Source organism: Lingula anatina, chromosome 10 (genome assembly GCF_051362555.1).
Source record: "Lingula anatina isolate TDL-2025a chromosome 10, LinAna3.0, whole genome shotgun sequence".
Lineage (NCBI taxonomy): Eukaryota > Metazoa > Brachiopoda > Lingulata > Lingulida > Lingulidae > Lingula > Lingula anatina.
This window is the reverse complement of record NC_141776.1, coordinates 5,613,295-5,637,526: the sequence shown is the minus strand read 5'-3', so window position 1 is coordinate 5,637,526 and position 24,232 is coordinate 5,613,295. Positions and strand designations below refer to the sequence as shown.

At 42.4% G+C, this 24,232-nt stretch overlaps 1 protein-coding gene across 1 annotated transcript in view; it reads left to right on the top strand.

The window, feature by feature from the left end:
- Positions 1–24,232, top strand: part of LOC106176257 (uncharacterized) — a 53,154-nt gene that overhangs the window by 6,229 nt on the left and 22,693 nt on the right. Inside the window, exons 7-30 of the mRNA XM_086997798.1 lie at positions 510–676; positions 1,873–2,012; positions 10,818–10,989; positions 11,387–11,539; positions 12,301–12,501; positions 12,979–13,119; positions 13,759–13,874; positions 14,285–14,483; positions 14,871–15,042; positions 15,305–15,462; positions 16,203–16,361; positions 16,628–16,975; positions 17,371–17,519; positions 17,922–18,090; positions 18,520–18,676; positions 19,017–19,186; positions 19,520–19,675; positions 20,158–20,502; positions 20,794–20,941; positions 21,242–21,411; positions 21,726–21,891; positions 22,401–22,579; positions 22,963–23,154; positions 23,274–23,516. Coding sequence (XP_086853924.1) covers positions 510–676; positions 1,873–2,012; positions 10,818–10,989; positions 11,387–11,539; positions 12,301–12,501; positions 12,979–13,119; positions 13,759–13,874; positions 14,285–14,483; positions 14,871–15,042; positions 15,305–15,462; positions 16,203–16,361; positions 16,628–16,975; positions 17,371–17,519; positions 17,922–18,090; positions 18,520–18,676; positions 19,017–19,186; positions 19,520–19,675; positions 20,158–20,502; positions 20,794–20,941; positions 21,242–21,411; positions 21,726–21,891; positions 22,401–22,579; positions 22,963–23,154; positions 23,274–23,516 — 4,370 coding nt within the window. The remainder of the gene's footprint in view (positions 1–509; positions 677–1,872; positions 2,013–10,817; positions 10,990–11,386; positions 11,540–12,300; positions 12,502–12,978; positions 13,120–13,758; positions 13,875–14,284; positions 14,484–14,870; positions 15,043–15,304; positions 15,463–16,202; positions 16,362–16,627; positions 16,976–17,370; positions 17,520–17,921; positions 18,091–18,519; positions 18,677–19,016; positions 19,187–19,519; positions 19,676–20,157; positions 20,503–20,793; positions 20,942–21,241; positions 21,412–21,725; positions 21,892–22,400; positions 22,580–22,962; positions 23,155–23,273; positions 23,517–24,232) is intronic.

Genomic DNA, 24,232 nt, shown 5'->3' with positions numbered 1-24,232 from the left:
TTATGATCCACCCTACACAGAAAAAATCCAGTAAGATTTTGTTTTTTAATTTGCATTAACTTACACCCCGTTGGTTCCAATTCACTTAGATACTCGTAAATGCGCAACATACAGTCGTACCCGGTACCAGTAGTTAAGAACATGCACAGTTTGAATGTGTCCCATGCAATTTGGTAGTCCAGGGTAGGGCATAGAGGGTACTGTACGTGCTTCTCTCTTAGCTTCTGAGCTACCGCTTCCCCTTTTCCCAACCACACACACACAAAATAACTACCAAAGCAACCAAGCAACTCCACCCTCTCCCTGTGTCATACATATCATTGTAAAATAGTTACTGTTTATTTTCGGCGAGCATAGAGAGTCCAAAGCATTCAATCCCGCCATCTTTAAGAAGAGGAAGTGAAAAAATATGATCCTTGATCCGTGCTTAGTGAGTCAAAACATTTTATCCTTGACCTCCTCGTGCAAAATCTTACCAGTGTTACACGTATGTTTCATAACCGTTTCAGATTCGGTGGCGGTAAAGGCATCATATGGCTAAACAATGTGAACTGCCAGGGATCCGAGGCAGTGTTAACATCGTGTAGTTTTAACCTCTGGGCCACAAATCTTTGTGATCATAATCACGATGCTGCAGTATACTGTTCAAATGAAGGACTAGTCAGCGGTGTATTTGGTGAGTATTTTCGTATGATGTCGCATTTACTTAGTGTATTTGTTTTAAAGTACTTTGTACTGTTAAGTTAAATATAAAATCTGTTTCCCATGTTTTCACACAAAGCAAGGCAAACAGTGGACAAAGACCTTATTTTATCATGGTGCTTCCAACAGAAATAAATCTGGATCAAGATATTTGTTGATTTGGATATATTACATTCCGGCACAATACAAGCAGAATGTACTATATTATATTATATTATATTATATTATATTATATTATATTATATTATATTATATTATCGTAAGAGTTGAACCCGCATTTTATGAACCAGAATAACAATTCCTATAAAGGGTTCATTTCAGTGTTTATTTGCTAAACCTGCACATATGAATGACGTGTTGAATAAACAAAGCAACGTGATCAAGTGATAAAGAACTGGCAAAAGAAAACTCAAGTGTCGAGACTATATTGGCCAATGGAAAACGAGAACGTATAAAGAGAGAAAATAAGGCCTGAAAATAAGGAACGGCAAAAGAATAAGATAAATTGAAGTAGAGTGGTGAGCAATATAGGAAACTCATGGTAAACTAAGGAGTTTTAAAACACTCCTTGGGTATGAGCAAAAATGTTCATCAGCTTGGTAGTTGGATCACACATGAAAATTCTCAAACACAAGCCTAAAAATTTCCGTACCGTTAGCTCACGGCCAACATGGTCGAAGGCCTTCATCAGACTGGTGTGAGTAGTTGTTCACACTCACTGACCACTAGGTGGTATAGCGGCCAAGACCCTCCTATAAATGTCAGGTAGATCACCCCCCCCACCCCCACCCCCTGTCCCTATTCATGTGATAGACACCAGCCACAGTATCGACTGGAATTCAACTAAGATCCTTGAATCTGAGTCATCCGACATCCCGCGAAAAATACGAGAGGCTATCAACATCAGCCGTCACCTGCCACCCATGAATAGGGACGGGGGGAAGGGGGGTGATCTTCCTGACATTTATAAGAGGGTCCTGGCCGCTATACCACCTAGCGGTCATTGAGTGTGAACAACTACTCACACCAGTCTGATGAAGGCCTTCGACCAGGTTGGCCGTAAGCTAACGGTACGGAAATTTTTAGGCTTGTGTTTGAGAATTTTCATGTATGACTCCTTGGGTAAACTAAACGTGACTCTCTTTCTCACTTTCTCATTTGGTTTTATAGGTTATGACGAGATTCGCCTTAGTAATGGCAGCGTAGGTTATGTGGAAATACGACGCAACAACACATGGGGTGGTATTTGTGATGACGGGTGGAGTGACAGATCGGCAAATGTCGCCTGCAAAGAACTGGGATACAAATCTGTAAGGGATCTTGGTTTTCTGATTTTTTTCTGTCGGTTTAAGTGGTGTGTTTTCATAAAAGGGCAGTCTGGCAATGCACTGACCTTTGGTAGGCCTACATGAAACAGTCAGATCATTTTTTTGCCCTTGAACACAGTAAATGCATTTTTATTAGCTGTACTAATAAAAGATTAAAGGACTGCCAGGTATATTGATACTGATTGCCTACAATGAAAGATCAACATATCAACCGACTTAAGTTCTACGTGTTCTGTTAACATTCACGAGTGCGGGGGAAGGGGGAAGTTTATTTTCATCTCCATCGCGACTTTTATAATCTGATAAATAAAATAAATCATGCTGAATATTGCTTTATAGTGATAATATGATAAATGTAGTTGCCAAAACCTGCTGCCGATTTCTAGAATTAAGAAGAAATTTTATTTACGAATAATGTTTTCATGTGTATTTTGAGTGATACTCAGTCTCTCGTAGTTCTATAAAGAACTGCTGTAGTGATCCGGCATCGGTGTGTGGCTTGTCTTGGCCTCGATCCGAGTCGAGGCTGAGTGTCAGTTTTTGGAGAAACTCGATAGCTGTAAGGAGTGGGTTACAGCGAGGAGCACTGAGAACAAAGGGCGACGCCATTACTGTGAAGCAAGATAGAGATAGAGGTTGGAATCCTGATTTCTAGTGGTTATCTATAGGAAAGGGATTTCGTTACTGCTAAGGTAAGCAGATTATTAGTAGAAATATCCGGAGCTAGAGTTGATTAGCGTAAGGGATTTCTATATTGGTGGCAGCGAAAACAACGAGCCCACGTTGCTGAATAAAAGTTTAAAAACGAGTAGTTGTTTGTTTTTTCATACAAATAGCTGTTTTTCTAGTTTATTCAGCGGTTTGCTTAGGCAGACGTTACTGTTTTGTAGAAATTTTGCAAGTAACAATTAAATTGTGGGTGCATTATTTCTAGAGGGGGCTATATTTATATATTTTCAATAAAGATATATTTATAGTCGTTTGTGTTCTTCATTTTTATATATATTGATATTAAATATGGAGAATGTACATGTCATTAAAGTCAACTCGGCTGACGTTCAGGAGCTGTCACTAATACCGGGTGTTAGTGATAAAATAGCTGAAACTTTGGTGTCAGCGAGACAAAATGGTGGACAAATCACCAGGGAGTTATTGCAACTAATAACTCGTAAGAAGTTGACGGATGATGTACTGGAGTTATTAGACTTTACTCCTAATACTACCCTCTCTACAGTACAGCAAGCCTCTGGAGGTAACACCAGCGCGGATCAGAAAATGGTGTCACGGGAGCCCAGTAGTTCTTCGGGTTTCGGGATTGGGTGTTTATGGACTTCTACACCCATTCGGTCACCCTTGAGTGAGGTACCAAGGGCTGACGAGAGGCGCATGGTCTCCACGCCTGTACAGACAGGAGAGGGGATGAGGGAAATGGTCTCCACTTCAGTGCAGACGGTGGTATCTACACAGACTGGAGACGAGTCGGAGTTACATAGGAGGTATGTAAACCTGGAACAGGCAGGTGTTAACCAGGCACCTGGGGGGATTCCTGTGGGTTCCAGACAGGAATCTCGAGGGCCAGCTAGAAGGCCGTTGAGTAAAATTCCGTGGGGAATAACTCCTATTCCCGAGAATCCAGGGCATGGTGATGACACTGAAGTGAAAATTCCATTCACTCAGGATATGCGTATACCTGGAAGGAAGACAGAAACCAGCCAAGTGCGACAGGCTACTGTACACTGGAAAACAGAGCCAGTCCCAGCTTACACCCGAGGGAGTCATGAGAATTATGGTGCAATGTATCAGCCAGGTCCGTTCACACAAGGCCAAAATGGATCGACTACTGGGGTCAGACATGTAACTTTGCAGCCAGGTGTGGTCACACGGGACCAGTGTGGACCGAGTCTTGCTTTTATGCAAGATGGGCAGCAGTCAGGTGGGTTCACACAACACCAGTGTGGATCGAATCTTGCTTTTATGCAAGATGTGCATCAGCCGGGTGGGGTCACACTAGACCAGTGTAGACCGAGCCTTGCTTGTGTGCAAGGCGGGCAGCAGCAAAGGGAGGTCACACGAGACCAGTGTGGACTGTACCGAGATGTCAGACCAACAGGGTGGCAGCCAGACCAGGTCACACTAGATCACTATGGACCGAACCATGCTTATATGCATGGTGAACAGCTGCCAGGTGAATTTACACTGAACCATGGTGGACCGAATCGTGAAAACTGTGGTCGGGGTCTAGAGCCATTCAGACAAGACTGGTTGAGACCGGACTATGGTGAACCAGTACCAGTTACCGGTATCAGCACTCAAGGATATGACTGTGGGGGGCCATACCAGGCGCCAGTCATTTCTCAGAGGAGAGCTGATGTACCCTGGGAACCAGTTCCTACTAATGAGGCTTCTTACCCTATGGAAGTCGGAGGTAGAGGTGTCCAGGGAGGACATCGTGGTGTACAGGGAGGATATAGTGGTGTCAATGGAGGACACGATGGTGATCATAGGAGTCATGGTGGATGGGGATCTACAGTTAGCGCCCCAACACGGAAGTTTAACCCTCCAAAGAACTTAGTCTTTGATGGGCGTGGTAACTGGACTGCATTTAAGAGCTTATTTGTCAGACATGCAGTTCGTGAACAGTGGGATGATGCCTTGTCCCTCGATGGGTTATGTTGGTGCCTGCGGGGAAAAGCTCAGGATTACTATGCTATACTGAGTCAACGGGTAGGTGGCCTAACATACCAAGTGTTGCTGCATGAACTGGAGAAACGGTTCGGAGAGCGAGATACGCCAGCTACAGCACAGTCGCGTTTCCAGAGTTCAGTTCAGGAGTCTAATGAGTCGTTAGATGACTGGGCTGATCGTGTGTTAACTTTGGCAGGTCGTGCTTACGAGGGCTTGCCGGAATCATTCACTGATATGCAGGCAGTGAATCGATTTTGTGCTGGTTTATTGGACAAGGAGGCGGGGCATGCTATTTATATGCGGAGTCCTCCAACTGTTCGTGAGGCAGTGCGTTTAGTGAGGATGCATCAGCAAATGTACCAGGTGATGGAACACACGGTGCCGAGGAGGGGTCGTCAGGGAAACCCGAGAGTAAATCAGGTAGCGACGGCCGAAATACCTCCAACACCTGAGATGTCCAGGTTGGTCCAGTGTATGGAAAACATGGAAAAATCCATTAAATCTTTACAGCTGGATGCGAAGAAGAAAACACCTCCTAATCCGGATATGTCCAAGTGGGTCCAGCGAATGGAGAATATGGAGAAATCTATTAAGTCTCTACAACTGGATGCGAAAAAGAAGGCGATCGAGAAAAGTGGGTCGCCGAAGGCAGAAAATTGGTCCAAGTCTGAGAGTAGACCTATGGATGGGACTTGTTTTAAATGCCGGGAAAAGGGACATTTTATCCGTGAGTGCCCAAGATGGGGAGATGCCTTGGAAAAGAGACAAGATAAGGTCTCAGGGGCGAAGCAGGGAAACGCCAAGGGGTCGAGGTAGGGGGCCTATCCTCGATCCGAGATGACGCTAGGTCAGACGTCAAAGAAACTGATGATAAGGCCCGAGAAAAAGGATCTGAAGCAGAAAAGAGGACACCTGAGCCAGAGGTGGTGTATGTGAACCAGATTGGATCCGTATCCGACTACTCTTTAAAAATCAGAGTAGGTGATAAAACAGTGAGGGCATTAGTGGATACCGGTGCTCGTGTCACCATTTTATCTGACAGTATCTACAATAGCTTGAAAAATCCGCCGAGAAAATTAAAGGATGTGCAGTTGTGGGCTGCAGGGCGGAAGATGGCTATGCCGGGTTTTATCGCAGGTCCGATAAAATTAAAAATTGGACACAAGTGGTATACGGAAACAGTATACGTGGCTCCTTTGGAGGAAGAGATGTTGCTGGGAGTCGACATATTGAGAGATCGGGGTCAAGCCATGATTGATGTTGGAAGAGGGATTCTGCACTTCGATGACATGAGTTTAACGTTGGACTGTTGCCTGGAGAAGGGTGTTCCCCAGGTAGCACGCGTTATGGTGTCAGAGCGCCGGGTAATTCCTCCTAACTCTGTAGTCAGAGTGGCATGTAAAATGGACATGGACCTCGATGATTATGTCATAGAGCCAGTGGAGAGGGGCGCGTGTAATTTCTTGGTTCCAAGGGTTATACGTAATAGGGGGAGTGACCCTATTATGGTGCTGATTAACCCAAGTGACAGGTATAAGCTGCTAAGGAAGGGGTCAGAAATTGGGAGGGCTTTTTCTTATGAAAAAGTCGTGACGTCTGGACAAGCGTTTGACGAACATGTGCAATGTGGTTCAGTTTCGACTGAGTCGAGGGTGTCTAGTACGACATCGAGTCAAACTGAAGAGGATGTGGTGAGAGTAAATTACTCTATTCCTGCACCGCGGAGGCCTAAGGAGAGACCAGCCGAAGGCGAGGGTGAAGAAAGGCCAGGGGTTCCTCCACATTTACAGAAGGTGTTCGAGGAATCGAGTACAGAGTTGAGCGAGGACCAGCAAGCTCAACTGGGTCAAGTACTGACCGAGTTTCAAGATGTGTTTGCCCAAAGTGAGTTTGACTTAGGTAATTTTACTGCCTTAGAACATACTATTGACACGGGGCAAGCGAGGCCGATCAAGCAGAGGATGCGGCGTACACCAGTGTGTTTTGCTAATGAGGAGGAGGCTCATCTGCAGAAAATGATCCAAGCAGGGGTAATACAAGAATCTACATCGGATTGGGCGTCAGCGCCGGTGTTAATTCGTAAAAAAGATGGTAGCGTTCGTTACTGCATTGACTACCGTGCTTTGAATGAAGTTACCACTAAGGATGTATTCCCACTGCCACTGGTGGACAATTGTTTGGATACCTTGTCGGGTAGCGTTTTCTTTAGTAAGTTGGATGCAAACTCAGCTTATTGGCAGGTACCCATTCGAGAGGAGGATAGAAAGAAGACCGCGTTCATAACAAAGTATGGATTGTATGAACACATTCGCATGGCGTTTGGTCTTTGTGGGGCACCAGCTACCTATGCCAGAATTATGAATTTGGTCTTTCGAGGTTTATCATGGAAGACGGTGCTGGCGTTTCTGGACGATATAGTGGTGCTGGGTGCGAGTTTCGAGATTCATCTGCAGAATCTGCGTGAGGCTCTAATGAGGTTTAGAGCGTATGGGCTAAAGTTAAAGCCGAAGAAGTGTTCTTTCTTCCAAAGAAAGATCGAGTTTCTAGGTCGAGTAGTGACTGGGGACACCTTAGCCATGTCGGAGCATGATATCCAGGTGGTCAGAGATTGGCCGATGCCAACATGTGGAAAGGATGTCGAGAAATTTATGGGCCTAGCAAACTACCACAGGACGTTTATCAAGGACTTTTCCAAACTCGCTGCTCCACTATATGCCATGACTGGTAAGAACAATTTTCAGTGGGGTGAGGAGCAATCTGTGTCATTTAGATCACTGAAGGAAGCATTAACTTCACCACCAGTGTTGGCTATTCCGAGGCAGGATGGCGAGTATATTTTGGACACAGATGCGAGCGAGTATGCCATTGGAGCAGAGCTGCTTCAGGTACAAGATGGCGAGGAAAAAGTTGTAGCTTACGGAAGCTACGGCCTCACGAAAGAGCAGAGGCGGTATTGTACAACACGTAAAGAGCTGCTTGCTGTTGTACGTTTCACCAGGCAGTATAGACACTATCTCCTGGGGAGGCCATTCATGGTGAGAACCGACCATTCGAGCTTACGTTGGTTAATGAGGTTCAAGGAGCCGCAGGGTCAGTTGGCGCGATGGTTAGAGGAGCTGTCGCAGTTCAACATGGTTCTATCACATCGGGCAGGGCGACTTCATGCAAACGCGGATGCACTGTCAAGAGCTGGACACACGGGGCAGTGTTTAACGTTTGGGACAGGGGTGCGCCTTGGAGACCTACCCTGTGGAGGATGTGAATATTGTAAGCGTGCTCACTCAAACTGGGCCAGGTTTGAGGAGGAGGTTGATGATGTGGTGCCATTGGTGATCCGAGGGGAAAACCAGGGGGGTACCAGGAGCGTCGAAAGCGATGAAACCTCAAGTGACCGACAGAGTAACAGTGGCAAGACGGTAAACACTGTTATGGTTGACTCAGTGAGGCAGTTTTCAGAACTGGAGGTATTGGGGCCAGTGGTAGATACCTCGCCTGATGAAAAGGTGGAAGACATGCCTGAGTACCAGATGTTGAGAGAGGTGATCGAGAATATCCCATGGGACCCAGGGAAATCGGTCCGAGTTAATGTGATCACCACTCGTCAGCAGGCTAAAAAGATGAAAAGAACGCCTGAAGTGGGCTCTACTGGTGTAGAGTCGAGTTCAAAAGAAGTGGGCTCTACTGGCGTAGAGTCGAGATCAACTAAAGTGGGCTCTACTGGCGTAGAGTCGAGATCAACTAAAGTGGACTCTAAGGATATAGAGTCGAGACCAGCTGCAGTGGGCTCTAATAGAACAGAGTCGAGGTCAACTGTGAAGGCTGAGAGTAAGAGTACCTCAGGGCTGCGCAGTTGGGGGTATTCAGTGGAAGAGGTGAAAGCGGCACAGAAAGCAGATCACGATGTGAATCTGATCAGGGAGTATGTGGACAACGCCATTATTCCAAATCAGTCTACTCTATTCAGAGGGAGCAAGGAATTAAAGTCTTATTGGCTGGATAGAGAGATGTTTGTAATGATTGATGGTGTACTGTATTGGTCAGATCCGAAGACTGACGATAAGAAGTTAGTGCTTCCACATGGATTGCGAGTTAAGGCAATCGAGTTACACCACTGTTTACCATCAGCAGGACATCAGGGAGTCTCTAGGACTAAAGAGAGACTTCGAGAACGTTTTTATTGGCACAAGTTAGGCCGAGATGTGGATAACTTTGTGCGAGGCTGCGCAAGTTGCAATCAAAATAAAAAGTCGGCAAGACATGGCCGGGGTGCTTTAACCGAGTTCCAGGCTGGAGAACCTATGGAACGTGTACACTTGGATTTTCTGGGTCCTCTACCGAAGAGCACCAGGGGAAATGAGTACATACTCATGATGGTTGACCAGTTTACCAAGTGGGTGGAGTGCATCCCGCTTCCATCGCAGTCTGCTGAGGAGACAGCGCAGGCGGCAGTCGAACAGTTTTTCTCACGGTTTGGGGTACCGTTTGAAATATACACGGATCAAGGAAGAAATTTTGATTCGAAGCTGTTCACTGAGGTGTGTAGGATATTGGAGATCCATAAAGCACGGACGACACCCTATCGCCCATCTTCCAATGGTCAGATTGAGAGGTACAATCGGACATTGATGGACGCAGTGCGTTGCTTTACAGAGAGATCTCAAAACCAGTGGGATTCTCATCTACAGCAAATTGCCGGGGCTCTCAGGTCATCGGTCAACAGGATGACAGGTTTTACGGCTAACAAGCTGATGTTGGGCAGGGAAGTCAACACTCCTGCTGGAATAATGTTCCCACAGAAGGGAAGAGAGCCGAGTAGTACCGAGGGGTATGTGGCTGAGTTAGAAGCCGACCTACAGAAGGCGCACGAGACTGCCCGAGGTAAGCTCAAAGTATCTTCTAAGCGTATGAAGCGGGATTACGACCTGAGGATTTTGGAGCGAACCTATGCGGTCGGGGATTCAGTTTACATACTGGATGCGGCCGGAGGCCGGGGGAAGTGTAAGAAACTATGTCCCCCGTGGAAGGGTCCGGGAGTCATCGTGGAGAGGCTGAGCTCGTATTTATACCGGGTGAAGGTAAGAAATGCGGTGTTCGTGGCCAATCATGACAGGTTAAAACCTTGTCGAGACAGTGAGATACCTCTGTGGATCCAGCAATGGAGAAAAAATCCCGTGGTTGACTCTACAGTCAAGGGGGATGACAGGGTGTATTGTAGCTGTAGGCAGAAATGGCAGGGCCGATTTATGATACAGTGTGATTATTGTAGTGAATGGTATCATGGGTCCTGTGTAAACATTACTGCGTCTGACGCCCTCTCGATAAAGAAGTACAAGTGTGAGGATTGCACACGTCGATTGGTGCGTCCGGGCCATGACCCTGGGAAGGGTTAAGGTCAAGATTTGTGGTGTTGAAAAGAGAATGGGCGCTGGTTGTTTTTGAACTAGTGGGGGCCCAATTTTCAGTGCACCACAATGCTGGCCAGGAGAGGTACGACCTGGTCAGGAGTAGATGCTGGGAAGGAGTATTCCTAGTGATGAGTACCGTGTATTGATTCCTTGGCTGGTCAGCTTGGGCTGATCGAGAAGCGACAAGGGATCTGGTAGAGAGAATGGAGTGGGCGGTCCTTGGCTGGGTCAGCATGGGCTGATCGAGTAGTGATACAAGGATCGTAAGAATGTGTTGTTGGTGTTGGATTGTAATGACTACCTCCAATCCAGATAAAGTGGGGAGGAGTGTAGTGATCCGGCATCGGTGTGTGGCTTGTCTTGGCCTCGATCCGAGTCGAGGCTGAGTGTCAGTTTTTGGAGAAACTCGATAGCTGTAAGGAGTGGGTTACAGCGAGGAGCACTGAGAACAAAGGGCGACGCCATTACTGTGAAGCAAGATAGAGATAGAGGTTGGAATCCTGATTTCTAGTGGTTATCTATAGGAAAGGGATTTCGTTACTGCTAAGGTAAGCAGATTATTAGTAGAAATATCCGGAGCTAGAGTTGATTAGCGTAAGGGATTTCTATACTGCCATGTTTTATTGTTTTTAACTTGTATTTCTTTTTTTATGGGCGAGACTTAAAATATCTTGATCTTGATCTATGACTTACTTAGGGAAGAGCGTATAGGCAATCAAGACACGGGATTGCCTCTCGAGGTTTCTGGCTGGATTACGTACAGTGTACCGGACAGGAACCGTCTCTGTCCTACTGTCTACACTCTCAGTGGACCCACGACTGCTTCACTGACGAGACGGCTTCAGTAGAATGTTTTGGCACCGAAATAGGTACCCAATATTTTTACAACATTATTATGTGAATAGATTGTGGAAACATTAGATTATAATAATGCAGTTTGTGAGGTATCCAATTAGAAGCAGCGAGTGTGCCCTTGTGGTATATTGTGAGTTAGTAGACGATTGGACGCGGATGATGTAAAGATTTGCTTCTTTAATGGTTATTATATCTTTTGAACGACACTTACCATTTTTATACCGATTATATTTTATGACTTTTCTTTTGCATGTGTATTTACATAGATCTACATAGATTTACATAGAGTTTATCATAGATCTTAGGTAGTCCCACCTGTTATAATAATAATAGAAACAACTAATAATAATAATAATAATAATAATAATAATAGACCGCGCTTCACCATCTTTTTCTATTACACTCATTTAGCCTCCTCCCTTGACTGCGATTTCGAATACAATGGCCTGTGCAACTACACCAACAACCAATCCTCCGAGATAACGTGGTTGTTACACTCCGGGAGTACCAATAGCCGCCTGCGGTCTGGTCCTATAAACGACCATACATATGAGAATGCAGAAGGTATTTACCAACACACAATGGACAATAGAAGTGTCACCCCCTGAATCAGAGTAATCAAATAATAATCAAGTAATCAATAATCAAAGTAGGCAGATCTTGAGTAGTTACAATACCTGGTCTACATTTTGTGTGTGTGTGTGTGTGGTTTTTTTTTTTGTGAAATTTGATGTTAATAAAATGATACCAGGAAAATATCATTCCACAGTCATTTATCTCCCCCATAGTATTGGTTCAGTAGGGGTGACACTTCTATTGTCCATTGTGTGTACTTAATCTTAGGGTCCATTCAGAACAGCTGACTAACTAGTCCACGGGTCAAATATGGCCGACCCACTTGAATACTTCCTCACGGGGAACCTGTTCAGTGTCTAATAGCGGATTAGACGGCAAGCTTTTTAGTCGGTCGCCGTATTTGGTCTGCGGACTACTTAGTCCGCTGTTCTGAACGCAGCCTTAGGGTCTGTATAACACCAGGGATTATTGGCATTTCCAGTGCAACTTAAACACCGTTTGCTTTGACCCGTGTGCTACCAGCCATCGCATGGGATGAGCATGTGAATTAATGTATAAACCTCGAACAAAGTATTGTATTTACTCTGTATTGATTGAAAATCATTATCTAGGCTATTATTGCTGCTGCTTCTTTCAAGTTTATATCTAACACATTTAGATTTATTAAAATATTTTTTAAATGGGCGCTTACAAATGTATCCTACATGTATTTCATTTAAAACAAATGTGTCCCTTTCTTGTTTTCCCAGGGCATTACATCTATGTTGAAGCGTCTGCAAATGATGAGAAGAAGGCGCAGTTGATTTCCCCGGCCAACACCGTATCCTCCCCCACGTGCCTTTCCTTTTGGTATCACATGTTTGGTTACGACACCGGACACTTGAATGTGATACGGCGTTCTACAAGCGGGGTCGACGAGATGGTTCTTTGGCAACGAAGCGGTCCGCAGGGTGAGAAATCATAATTTTAAGCGATTTTTTTAAAGATTTGTTTTATAGAACTTTTAATGTTTATCATATAGATCTTCACTTTTTAATTGATTTGATCATTTTCCTAAGTAAGCTGAAAAGTTTGTAGCAATTATGCTGCAAACCAAAAGTTTACGGCAACGAGTTTGCATGAGTTGGCAAGAAAATAGTATTACTTCTAATTTGAAGCAAACTTGCTGCAAATGTGCAAGAAGGAATTGCAGTTTGCAGCAAATTTGCAGGAAGCCTGATATAATGGGAAAAGGTTTATTGTTTCAACGGCAATTCAGGAAAGTTTCAATAAATGCCTTTTGCATTTAAAGTAACAATATGCCTAATAGATTCGCCCAACAAAGCTATCTGAAATATGATTCCGCTGCTGCTGGAAGAATCTACATGTATTATCTTAACTACCAACTCCAATTGGTTAAAGGAAAATGATAACTTCTGACTTCAAAGGTAACACATGGAAGCACGCAGAGATCCAGCTGCCAGCGGGGACCTACCATGTTGTGTTTGGGGCGAAGATAGGTTTGGGTTTCACGAGTGACATGGCCCTAGACGACATCACTGTACAGGCAGGACAATGTAAAAACACAGGTAGAGTAATCCAGACAGGGATACACCCAGCAAACTCAAAATGCTTTTTTTTTCGTTACAATAACGACGGGTGAAACGTCATGGTAGCGATATAATAACGTTCGTTTTTTGGGCAGACGCTTGGTTTTCACTTTTTCATTTACGTGTATTCAACAGGTTAATTCATGGGTTTTTTCCTTTTCATCTGCTAGGTGCTACTAGTACATTACTAGACGTTTTCAGATCTTTTCTGTTGGCATATCTCTATCTTAAGTGTAAGAATTTATCATCAATCTTCTATGTCGGTCACCAATGAAATTGTGTTACTAATTTTGCTTTAGTTGTGAGCACTGTTTTTTATTAACAGAGGATGGAATTAAATCTACGAAAAAAGAAACACTACTGCATTAGAAAAACATGTAAATTATATCTCTTTTTTAAAGCACATTATTTACTTTGGTAGCGTTGTACGCATGTTGGGAAATCCATAATGAACAGTACAACACAACACAACGAATAAATACAACTAGCACAATTGACCATTATTGTAAAGATATTATGGTTTTTGAATCAATTTAAAATATTGACAAGCTTGGTTAATGTCTAGACCAAATGTAAATTATTAAATGAATCAATTTCAACCCTTTCATATTCCAACAGACGGCGCTCACATAGGACTGTACGAGATAGCTAACAGTGACCCGGCAGTGAGAGTTGAAGCCAATGGAAAGTGGCGTTTTATTTGTTTCGAGGGATGGGACTATCGAGACGCTGTGGTCAGTCTTACTTTCATTTATTAATCAAAAACAAATTATTTGTACAACTTGTAAAAGGCTTAGATTTGTTGCTTTTATCCTTGTTTCATTGAAAACACGCAACATTTTGTGATACAGCCATTTCAGAGATTAGATTGGGATATATACTTATTTTTACATGTAATTGGTCCCATAATGTTAGATGCTTCGCAACATATTTCACAGTCGTAGAATTTGACATAAAGGTCTTCTTTTTTGTTCTTCATTAATGGCACAAATTGGCAATCCTTGTAAAACAAATTGTAGACGATCTCAGCAAATGCGACCGAGGAACTATTGGATCTCTCTAGTATCTTGAGTAGAGAATTTCAGCTAAAAGACTACATTATTAATTGGTTTTCTTTCTTTTCCTTTTGGCATTTTTATTGTAGGTTGCCTGTAAGGAGCTGGGGTACCAATACGGACGACCCGGTAAGATTAGGCTGGTCGGGAGTCTCGTCTACAGTGTTCACCAAAACATACGTTGCACAGGGTCAGAAACGTCGTTAACAATGTGCAAAGGGGAGTTTTCCGAGCCATTCAAGTGTCGTCACAACCAAGTGGCTACGGTGGGGTGCACGTCAACTGTGGGTAAGTATGTTCTAAGGCCCCATTCCCATAGCCTGTGTTCCTATAAACCCATCGTACTAGCTTAATTGATCTAAGTTTGTGGGGGTTTCTCACTAATGTGCTTTCATTGTAACAGCTTAATTGTTTGTGGGTTATTGACTATCGTTCAGCAGTTTGAGTAGGAGCGTAAGACATTTCAGGCGTTTACACTGCATGCGATTTAGCGAGAATCCCCGCAGAGTTAGATCGATCCAGCTAGTGGGTTCATGTGAACACCCGTCATAGACACCATCGGTCAACGTAGATCGATCCAGCCCCTCGAGGAACAAAACAGAATCCTGTTGCTTCGGTATGTCGCGATATTGCGCGAGATTGACATTTTAGCATTGTGCGATTTTTGTATTCCAGTACCAACCGATATCTACTTAGTGGGCGGCAGCCAGCCCGGGAGCGGACGAGTGGAGATTGTGTATAATGGAGTCCGTGGAACAATCTGCGACGACCATTTTGACGACAATGACGCCACAATAATTTGCAGGCGACTTGGCTATGTGAGGGGCAAGGCTTTGAGAGGAGCTTTGTAAGTGGGAATTAACGCCGTCCGTGTCGTCCCCAATATTTGTTTATATTAATTTTTAGCCATTTTATGAACAAGAATCAAGTAAACAATTACGTATGGAATGCAGAATATAACCCCAACAAATTTGTATCAGCAGTGCTTATACATGCAGATTAGCATACACATACATATACAGGTGCATCATATTTTACATATGTAGTCAAATTGTTTTACATTTATATCCAGGTCCCTTACCATTCTCTCTCTATATATCTACTTCTAGTTTCGGCCCTGGAAACGGATCTATAGTCCTAGACGAACTGTCCTGTTACGGACTGGAGCCGGATGTAAACTTTTGTGGTTTCGTTAGCGGCCAGAGCGTGGACTGCGACCACAGCGAGGATGCCTCCGTGGTCTGTTATAATACCACTGCCCCCACCAGTACGTATTGGTCAGATATCCCAAGTTTAATTCCCGGTGTGACGAAAGTGTGGGTCCGCGTAACAGAGAGTCCAACCGACTTTTAATTATAAAGGTTAGGGTTATATTAATTAGCCTGTCGTAGGTGGGTCTATCTCCAGGCCCGTAGCCAGCTAATTTTAAAGGGGGTTCTTTTTCAATGAAACTTATGTGTACCTAGATCAAATTTTACCCAAAATGGACCTTTTCCTGACAAAAAGGAGCGGTGCTTTCTAACCCCCCGAGCCCCCCCCCCACCCCCCACCCCCCAGCTTCGGGCCTGAACTCAATGGCGAAGCTTACCTGTGCAAATTAATGGGAACTGGACTGTCTATCATGGGGGACTCTCACGTCACACTGGTCCAATGAACTCATCAGAAATATCTTTAATATCTTAGAGATTATTTGCATTTTCAGATAATGTCCTGCAATTTAGTTTTGTGTCTTTGAAAACGGAGGCATGGTTTCTTGGAGATCTAACATGGGCAAGTGGTGGATTTGTGATTAAGTGATCTAACTTGTAATTTGGTTGTTTTGTGCAGGAACAGTTAATTGAATTTCTGCGAAATATTTTCATTGGGGGGGCGGGAGGGAGAGAGGGAGGGGAGTAGGATGTTAATTTACAGAGTATAAACATTGCATGAATCACACAAAGGCATGCAGTACTGAAAAAAAGAATATCAGTGTTTTTTTTTTCTTTTGCTTTTTGTTAAATAAAACAGTACCAGGTGCAACATTGTGCGACTTCGAGAGCCCGACTAACCGCTGGTGCAGCTTCACACAGGACGCCCCGAATCAAATTATCTGGAAAGTAAAAGCTGGTCTCACTCCTTCAGCCGATACCGGCCCTTCCACGGACGTGACGTTTGGGAGCAGTAGCGGTTAGTTCTGGGCATGCGCATTGTTGTTGTTACTTTTCGTCTGTTTAGATTCGCTTCAAGGCTATTTGTTGGTAAATTAGTGATAAGAAGTCCTTTATCAAGTTGCGCGTAAACAAAATTTGTTAACACTATTAATAACACAAAACCTAGACACCGCATTTAACATGTCTTATTATTACCGCACCTATAGAGAACACATATAACAACCATCCCTAAGGATATAAAACGTCGATTTCTCATTACCTTATTGTATTTCCATAATCTAGGGCATTATATTTACCTCGAAGCAAGCGGTACAAATGCCGCCGAAGGAAACAAGGCCCGAATCATCACCCAGGCAATATCTTCTGCATCTCCAAAATGTCTGAAATTTTACTTCAATATGAATGGAATCAACATCGGCACCCTCAATGTTTACCGAAAAGACACGAGCTCGGGGCTGGAGACGAAATTATTCAGCGTCTCGGGTAATTTCGGCGATCTGTGGTACCCGAGGAGTATAACATTAGAGAGCGGGGCTTATTCTGTTGTCATAGAAGCGGTGCGCGGTGACGGATACAGGAGCGACATCGCCGTGGATGACATACTCATTCAAGATGGTAATTGCCGAGACGGTAAGTAGAGTTGATAACTACAACGTAGTGTGTTTTGAGCTTAGTGGTAAACCCAGCCTTCCAGTTCAATTTGTTTTTTTTTTAGAGGGGATTAAAATGAATCTACAAATATGTAATGCCTATAAAATGTATTACCTCTAAGAGCATTATTTTTCAGTGTAGTGTTTGTACACTGCGATCACGTAGTTTATTTGAGCTTTAAATAATTATGGATTCTGCCATTAACGAGTAGCTACTCCATACAGTCAGTTTGGCTATGGGATATACATATGAAAGTAAAAAAAAAAAAAAAAAAAAAAAAAAAAACACAGGAATTCTGATAACATAAAAGCGTCTATAAGCCTGTGTTATTTTGTAATAACTCGTTTGAAAAGGTGTTACTTTCCTTATTCCAGACCACCCGGTACGTCTCGGAGGCGGTGATGCCAATGCTGGTCGAGTTGAGGTGAGACACCTCGGCAAGTGGGTAACAGTTTGTGATGAAACTTTCGACTATAGGGACGCTCGAGTTCTCTGTCGACAGATTGGATATCAATTTGGAAAGGTGAGAGCATAAACATGTCCTTGAACTTCGAAACAAGGTTACGGTCATTACATCGCCTTCAGATCTGGTATATCATTGCCTTTTTTAAAGCAGTTTCCAAACCCGAAGTACACCGTTAAGGATAACAATTAGGTTCTGATAAAAGCCCAATAACGCTATGTTAGCAAAAAGTTAATCAAATACTGGATCAATATATATATATGTAAATGGAATAATGATTTAAACATATTGGAATATGCATGCACCAGCAGTTTTACATTATTCCCGTGTTCCGTTCGTATTACTGCTTTGTTTGTATGTTTGGTATGGTTATAATTAATTTCATGCATTGGCTACAATCCCTTTCATAATAAACCCGATCCTTATTTATAAGTTAATTACATCTTTTTTCTTGTTCAACAGGCAGTGTCATTAAAACCATACGGAGAAGGTACAACAAAATGGCAAATGACAAATATTGACTGTGAAGGAGAAGACAATGACGTCATGCAGTGTCGTCCAATCATAGTGCGGGGCGGTTGCCCACATTCCCATGATTCAGCCGTGCAGTGTGGGAATGACCAGTCATCGGGTAGGCCACCTAAAGAAGTCAAAAATGTAGCTACAGTACATGTATTAATTTGGAATTTTATTCGTTTTGTTCACACAATTCCAGTTATGTCAGTGCCCCTGAATCGAGCTCGAGCATTTAAAACATGCTAATGCCAATAGGAACTCGTTCCTCAATTTTAAAATATGTTCTGTAACAGGAAAAATACAATTTAACCACAGAATTACATCTATGACAGCCTCAGCCTCAAACATCAATGTTTTTATTATTTTTTGTTTTTCTCGGTGAAATCTATTTAAAAACATATGTGAAACACGTATGCACCGATATTTGTTCCTAGAATTGCTACCAGTACCTTAGTGCATTTGTAACCACTGCTGTTTACAAGTTCAGTTTCACAGATCTACCAGTAGAGTATTTAAGTCATTGGCCGATTAAAAATTTTTTTAGATGTCCAGTTGCGTCTTGCTGGGGGGTCCAGTGACTACGGACGAGTGGAGGTAATGTACAACGGGACATGGGGGACGATTTGTGACCACCACTGGTCAGACGAGAACGCCAAAATTGTTTGTAAGCAACTGGGATATTCTGAAGGCAAGGCATACAGGTAAACGGGACTATCTATCTATCTATATATCTATCTAGTAACTTTTTAAATATTGCATATGTTTAAGGTGAAAACCACTTTATCTTTTTATGATACACTTAGTGTTCGCTGAATAATGGTTTCGACTCTTGAACACAATTCAAACGCATTGCAAGTGGATGGCAATGTTTCTATCAAAGTTCCGTAGTAAGTAGTGCGTATAGATTTCACTCTTCTCTTTTCCATATGTGCAGAAAGCTATATCATTGGTTGAGTTAAGGTACATAAATATAATTTATCCAACTAAGGCTCAGCTTCCATTTTTTTATCAATATGTTTCTCATTTTATTGCATCCCCCAGAAACGCCAGGTTTGGCATCGGGTCTGGACCAATATGGCTGTCGGGCGTGCGCTGTGTAGGGGAAGAACCGGTGATTGATTTTTGCAACAATATGCTGTGGGGAGAGCAGTCGTGTGACCATTTCAGTGATGCTTCTGTCGCCTGTACATCTGAAGCTATTCAAAGATTTTGTAAGCCAAGAAGCTGTTAGATTATAAAGATGTTCGAATATTTTTCATATATATTACTCGTACGTGTTGGATAACAACAATTCTAAAAAACGGTTTAAGAGAATTGTTGTTATCCAACACGTACCCTCGCTGTGAAAAAGTACCCTAGGGAGTAACACTTTTGTTGTCATCTTCGTAAGTTTTCAATTTCAACCTGGTAGCGAACAAAAGATATGGAAGTTGAATTTAAACACGCAAAGCGATCGCTTACCAGTCATGACCTTCTTTATGGCAGATAACCGTTTTCCAATGTGACTAAGGAAGATGTTTTGCCTAATTTTTGATATCTTACAGCTACCACCATTGATTGCGAATTTGAGACCGAAGACAACCGCCTGTGTGGATACACCAATGTTAGTGGGGACTGGATACTGTGGGCTGGACCCAGTAGCTCTCGAAACAGCGGGCTATCAGGCCCTGCACACGACCACACTAAAGGAACCAAAACTGGTATGTCAAATATTTCAGGCCTGTTTTACATGTTCATTTTTGGAGTAAGTTTCATTTCAACGTAGTTTTATTGAGGGACTTGGTTTAAGAATGACAGATGGGAAAGGTGATAAGAACTCTGGTTTAAAATCTGGTTTTATGGTAGATTAAACCCATGCAGATTAGAAAGCAATCTTTTCACATGGTTTGATTTGACACCTTACAGTCATGCATTATAATCCCATTGCGCTTAAATTTTCGGAGATATACGTTTCATTACTTGCTTTCTGTCCCTTTTTGCTTGGATAACAATAAAACTTTGTTCACACAAGGCCAATCCCAGTCAGCTGGTAAATAAGTGATTTTTCTTTAAATGGCGCAAGATAGCTAGGATACTGCAGTACATACATGTATACTTGCGCCTTTTTATATGGTGCAAAATAATGTTTGTTAGAGCATTGTGATGATCTGATGGCGCTTTAACTTGAATTTTACAATCACAGGTGGATACATGGCAGCCGGGGCAAAGGGCATTTTGAAGGACGTTCAGTATCTTCGGTCACCACCTGTTACCATCACTACATCTTCCTGCCTTCAATTCTATTACCACATGTTCGGGCAATCCATGGGGTCTTTGAACGTCTATATCAACCGAACGTCCAATCACCAAGCGACACGTGTCATGTCAGCTGATGGTAACCAAGGCGACCTGTGGAAACTGGGCCAAGTGAATTTGACATCTCAAGGAACTTATATTGTAGTGTTTGAAGCAGTTCTTGGTGAAGAGAATAAGAGTGTTATAGGCTTGGATGACGTCAGTCTCACGGAGGGACCATGTCAAAATAGAGGTATGGAGGTGATGTAATATTTCTTTAAGTGCTCAATAGATTAGTTAATGGTGTGGCTTCAGAATTTTAAGCTAGGTGAAATAGTGGTGTATCGAAAATTTTTTAAAATCCTTTTTGATCTTAAAAAACGTAACAGTTGCCTTTAAGACCCTTAAGAGTACAAACCCAAAAACGATTTTCAAAAAAAAAAATAAAAAAAAAAAAAAATAATAAAAATTAAAAAAATAATAATCTAAAAATCATTATTTGTTGTAAGTATGACTAACACGAATAACCTCTCTTTCTATGCAGCGGAATATGGCAGCGTACGACTTGCGCCAGACGATGGGGCATATTACGGTCGTCTAGAGGTGTACTACGGTGGCTCATGGGGGTCGGTTTGCGACGATGGCTGGGATGACAACGCTGCAACTGTTGTCTGTAGGATGCTTGGGTACCAGTGAGTATATGTGAAACTATAATGTCCATAGGTTAGACTCCATCAAGTTCTCTGTTGGCGAAAGAATTGGGCAATAAAAAAAGATTGTTTTTGGAAGAAGTACCGATGCAAAAAAAATATGATAATAAATAAATAAATTTAAAAAAAACAGCTGACAAGCACACCCCGTTTATCTATATTTTCATAATTGACTACAGAAAGGGGTGCTCGATTTTGTCAATGTTTTATATATTTTCTCATTTTTCGTATTTCTTTTTTTTTTCTACATTATATTTATCAAACTCTGTCGTGTAATTTTAGGCACGGAAAGTCGTACGTCGGAGCGTATTTCGGTCAGGGGTCTGGGATCATAATGTTAGATGATGTCCAGTGCAGTGGGCATGAAGGGTCATTGTCCGAGTGTTCTCATGGTCAGTGGGCGCACACTAACTGTGACCACAGAGAGGACGCCGGGGTTTGGTGTTACGATGGTAAATTTCCGTAGACAAACCGATTGATAATCGCTTCTGATCATGATCGGTACCATAAACACACGTGCATGCATGTGTATAATGAATTTCTCATTAGTGCCAATTGCTCACTTCAAGTACGTCGTAAATAGCAATGTAACGTCTTTCTATGACTTTTTTTCTGGATATGATTAGAGGAAAAAGTAAAAACAAAATAAGAATAATAATGCAAAAACTAAATTAGCCGCACCATATATCTCTTTGCAGCCGAGTAGATAGTGCAGCACACTTGTAGCCGCTAATGAACTTGACCCGCCCATTTTTGAATGTTGTAGGATCCAACGCACCTCCACCAAGAAAAGGAGACGTCCGATTAAGGAATGGGAACCAGACAAATGAAGGACTGATCGAGGTTTATAACGCTGGTTACTGGGGCACAGTATGTAGTCTTGGCTGGGATATCCTTGACAGCACTGTCATGTGTAGTGCCCTGGGGTTCAGGTTTGTACGATATCAAGAGCCAAAAATCCAAGTACCCTAGGTACTTTTACACCTTAAGTGCGCCAGATTTTATTCTGAAATCTTAAGGATATCTGCCTTTCGTTGGCATAAGAAAATAATAAATATACAAATAAACAATTTGGCACGTATCAGATATAAAACTTGGGTTCCTACATGTAGCAGGTCATTGTCTGATGCTTGGAGTGGATTAAAGTTAATGGCATTGGGACGGGCATTTTTCAGTAAAGGCGAAAGGAAAATATTGTGATAGAAATACCCAGCATTCCTTCTAAATTCCTTTTGAACTTAATTTGATATAGTAAGAGGAGATAATGGTACAATCCATGATGGCAACTCGCGCAGGAACTACACTACTACTGTATTATTGTCAAGGCGTTGGTAATATATTCCCTTGCCCATTGTATTGTCCACGATTAATGTGCACCATTTGGTCTAATGTTGATTCCTCCTTGTGTGCATATCACTTACATTCAGTCCTTTCAATTAAGTGGTGCTGTCAGTGCTTGTAATGCCAGCTCCGGAGACTGTCACAGGCAAGGCAGTGGCGACATCTGGTTGACCAATGTCCAATGTAATGGCACGGAAACAGCTATTGACCAATGCCCTCACGATGGCTGGGGTGGTACTTCCTGCACACATGATCAGGATGTTGGTATTGTTTGTAAAAGTAAGTACGTGTTTTTGTCATTAAGATAGGTATATATAAAGCACAGGGTTATCCGTTTGATATCTAAAAGGGGGTTAAAACGCTCGTCCTCCTCGACTACCCCTAACCCAAATACATAATTGAAGTATAAATGTATTTGAAAAAATGTTATATGGGAAATGAAGTTTACATTTTTCCGTTCTTCCGCTTTTCTTCCCCTGGGATAATGTGTGTGTTTGGATGAGTTGGGATTGGTGATGGATAAAAAGGGATTTGGATAAACACATTTTATTTGGAAAGGGGGTCGTTCTCTCTCCCACTTGATAAATATTAACCGCACGATTATGTTAACTTACCCCCGACATTGCAATATATAATTGCTGCAACCCTATGTGTACTTTCAGCCAAATCCTGCGCTCCCCTTCTACCTCCACCATTTGCAACTGTATATCCCGCCACCTGTTCCTTGACGTCACATCCGCAACAGACCACGTGCAATACCACGTGTCAGCAGGGTTACATTTTACAAGGAAGTGAAACGCACCGCTGTCAGAAAGATGGCATTTGGAGTGACATGACAGGGTTGGAATGCGTGGGTAAGTAAAGTGTGGATTGTAGAGTATACTGATATTGTATTGTATTGCTAATTTATTGCTAAACAATACTACATGCATTAGGTTATTACTTCATTCCTTGCGTTGTTATCCATTTTTAGATGGCATACCACCGACTCTGACGTGCCCACAAAGCATTGTAGTCACAGCTGCTAGGGGACATACATCCGCCACTGCCTCGTGGGCCGACCCGCAGGCTTCAGATAACTTGCCGGGCGCAGTGCAAATTTCACAAAGTCTTCGTTCCCCGGCAACCTTTGGGGAAGGGGTAACGCACGTGTACGTGAACGCGACGGATAAGGCTGGTAATATTGCCACGTGCAGTTTCACAGTCGAAGTTCAAGGTAATTTCGAATTGTGGATTCATCTGTTGATTTTGTGTCGAATTAACAATCAATGTAGATATACCGGGCATTAATGTACCGGTACAGGTTACAGAAAGCTAGAGCGATATCAGTTGACGTGCAATTAAAAATAACGTTAACTTTATGGAATGGTAGACTGTATTATACATGTTCTGCCTGTTGGTGTCTTTGATATTCTTAAATAAGTTAGTGTGAAGTGATATTGTTGATGATTGCTGATAATGATTCAGTTAAAGTATGTACGAGTAGATGTAAATATTGTTACAGTTATGAAATAAAAAAGACTTTTTTCTAAGTATCATTTTTAAAGGAATGATAACTCTTCGTTTTGGCCAAAAAATTAATTTTACTGGAGTAAACAACAATTTTCCCATACTTACCAATGGTTAATGAATCCATTTTTACATTCAAAGTTAGTTCCGGTTTTTTTTCTTAAAAGTTTGGTTTTTTGTTAAAATCTCTTAATCTCTTAAGAGATTTTAACAGAGTATAGCCATCAATGGAGGTCACGTGGTCCAAAGATAATATCAGATATCAGATTTAAAATAGCTTAAACTGTCGTTATTGTAAAACAGAATATATTACATTTCTTTGAGTTATTCACAATGTTTTTATTGTGAAATATAGATCTCATACGAAGAGTTATCCCTTTAATATTGTGTACCGAAACATGAGCACTATGAACATATTTTCTT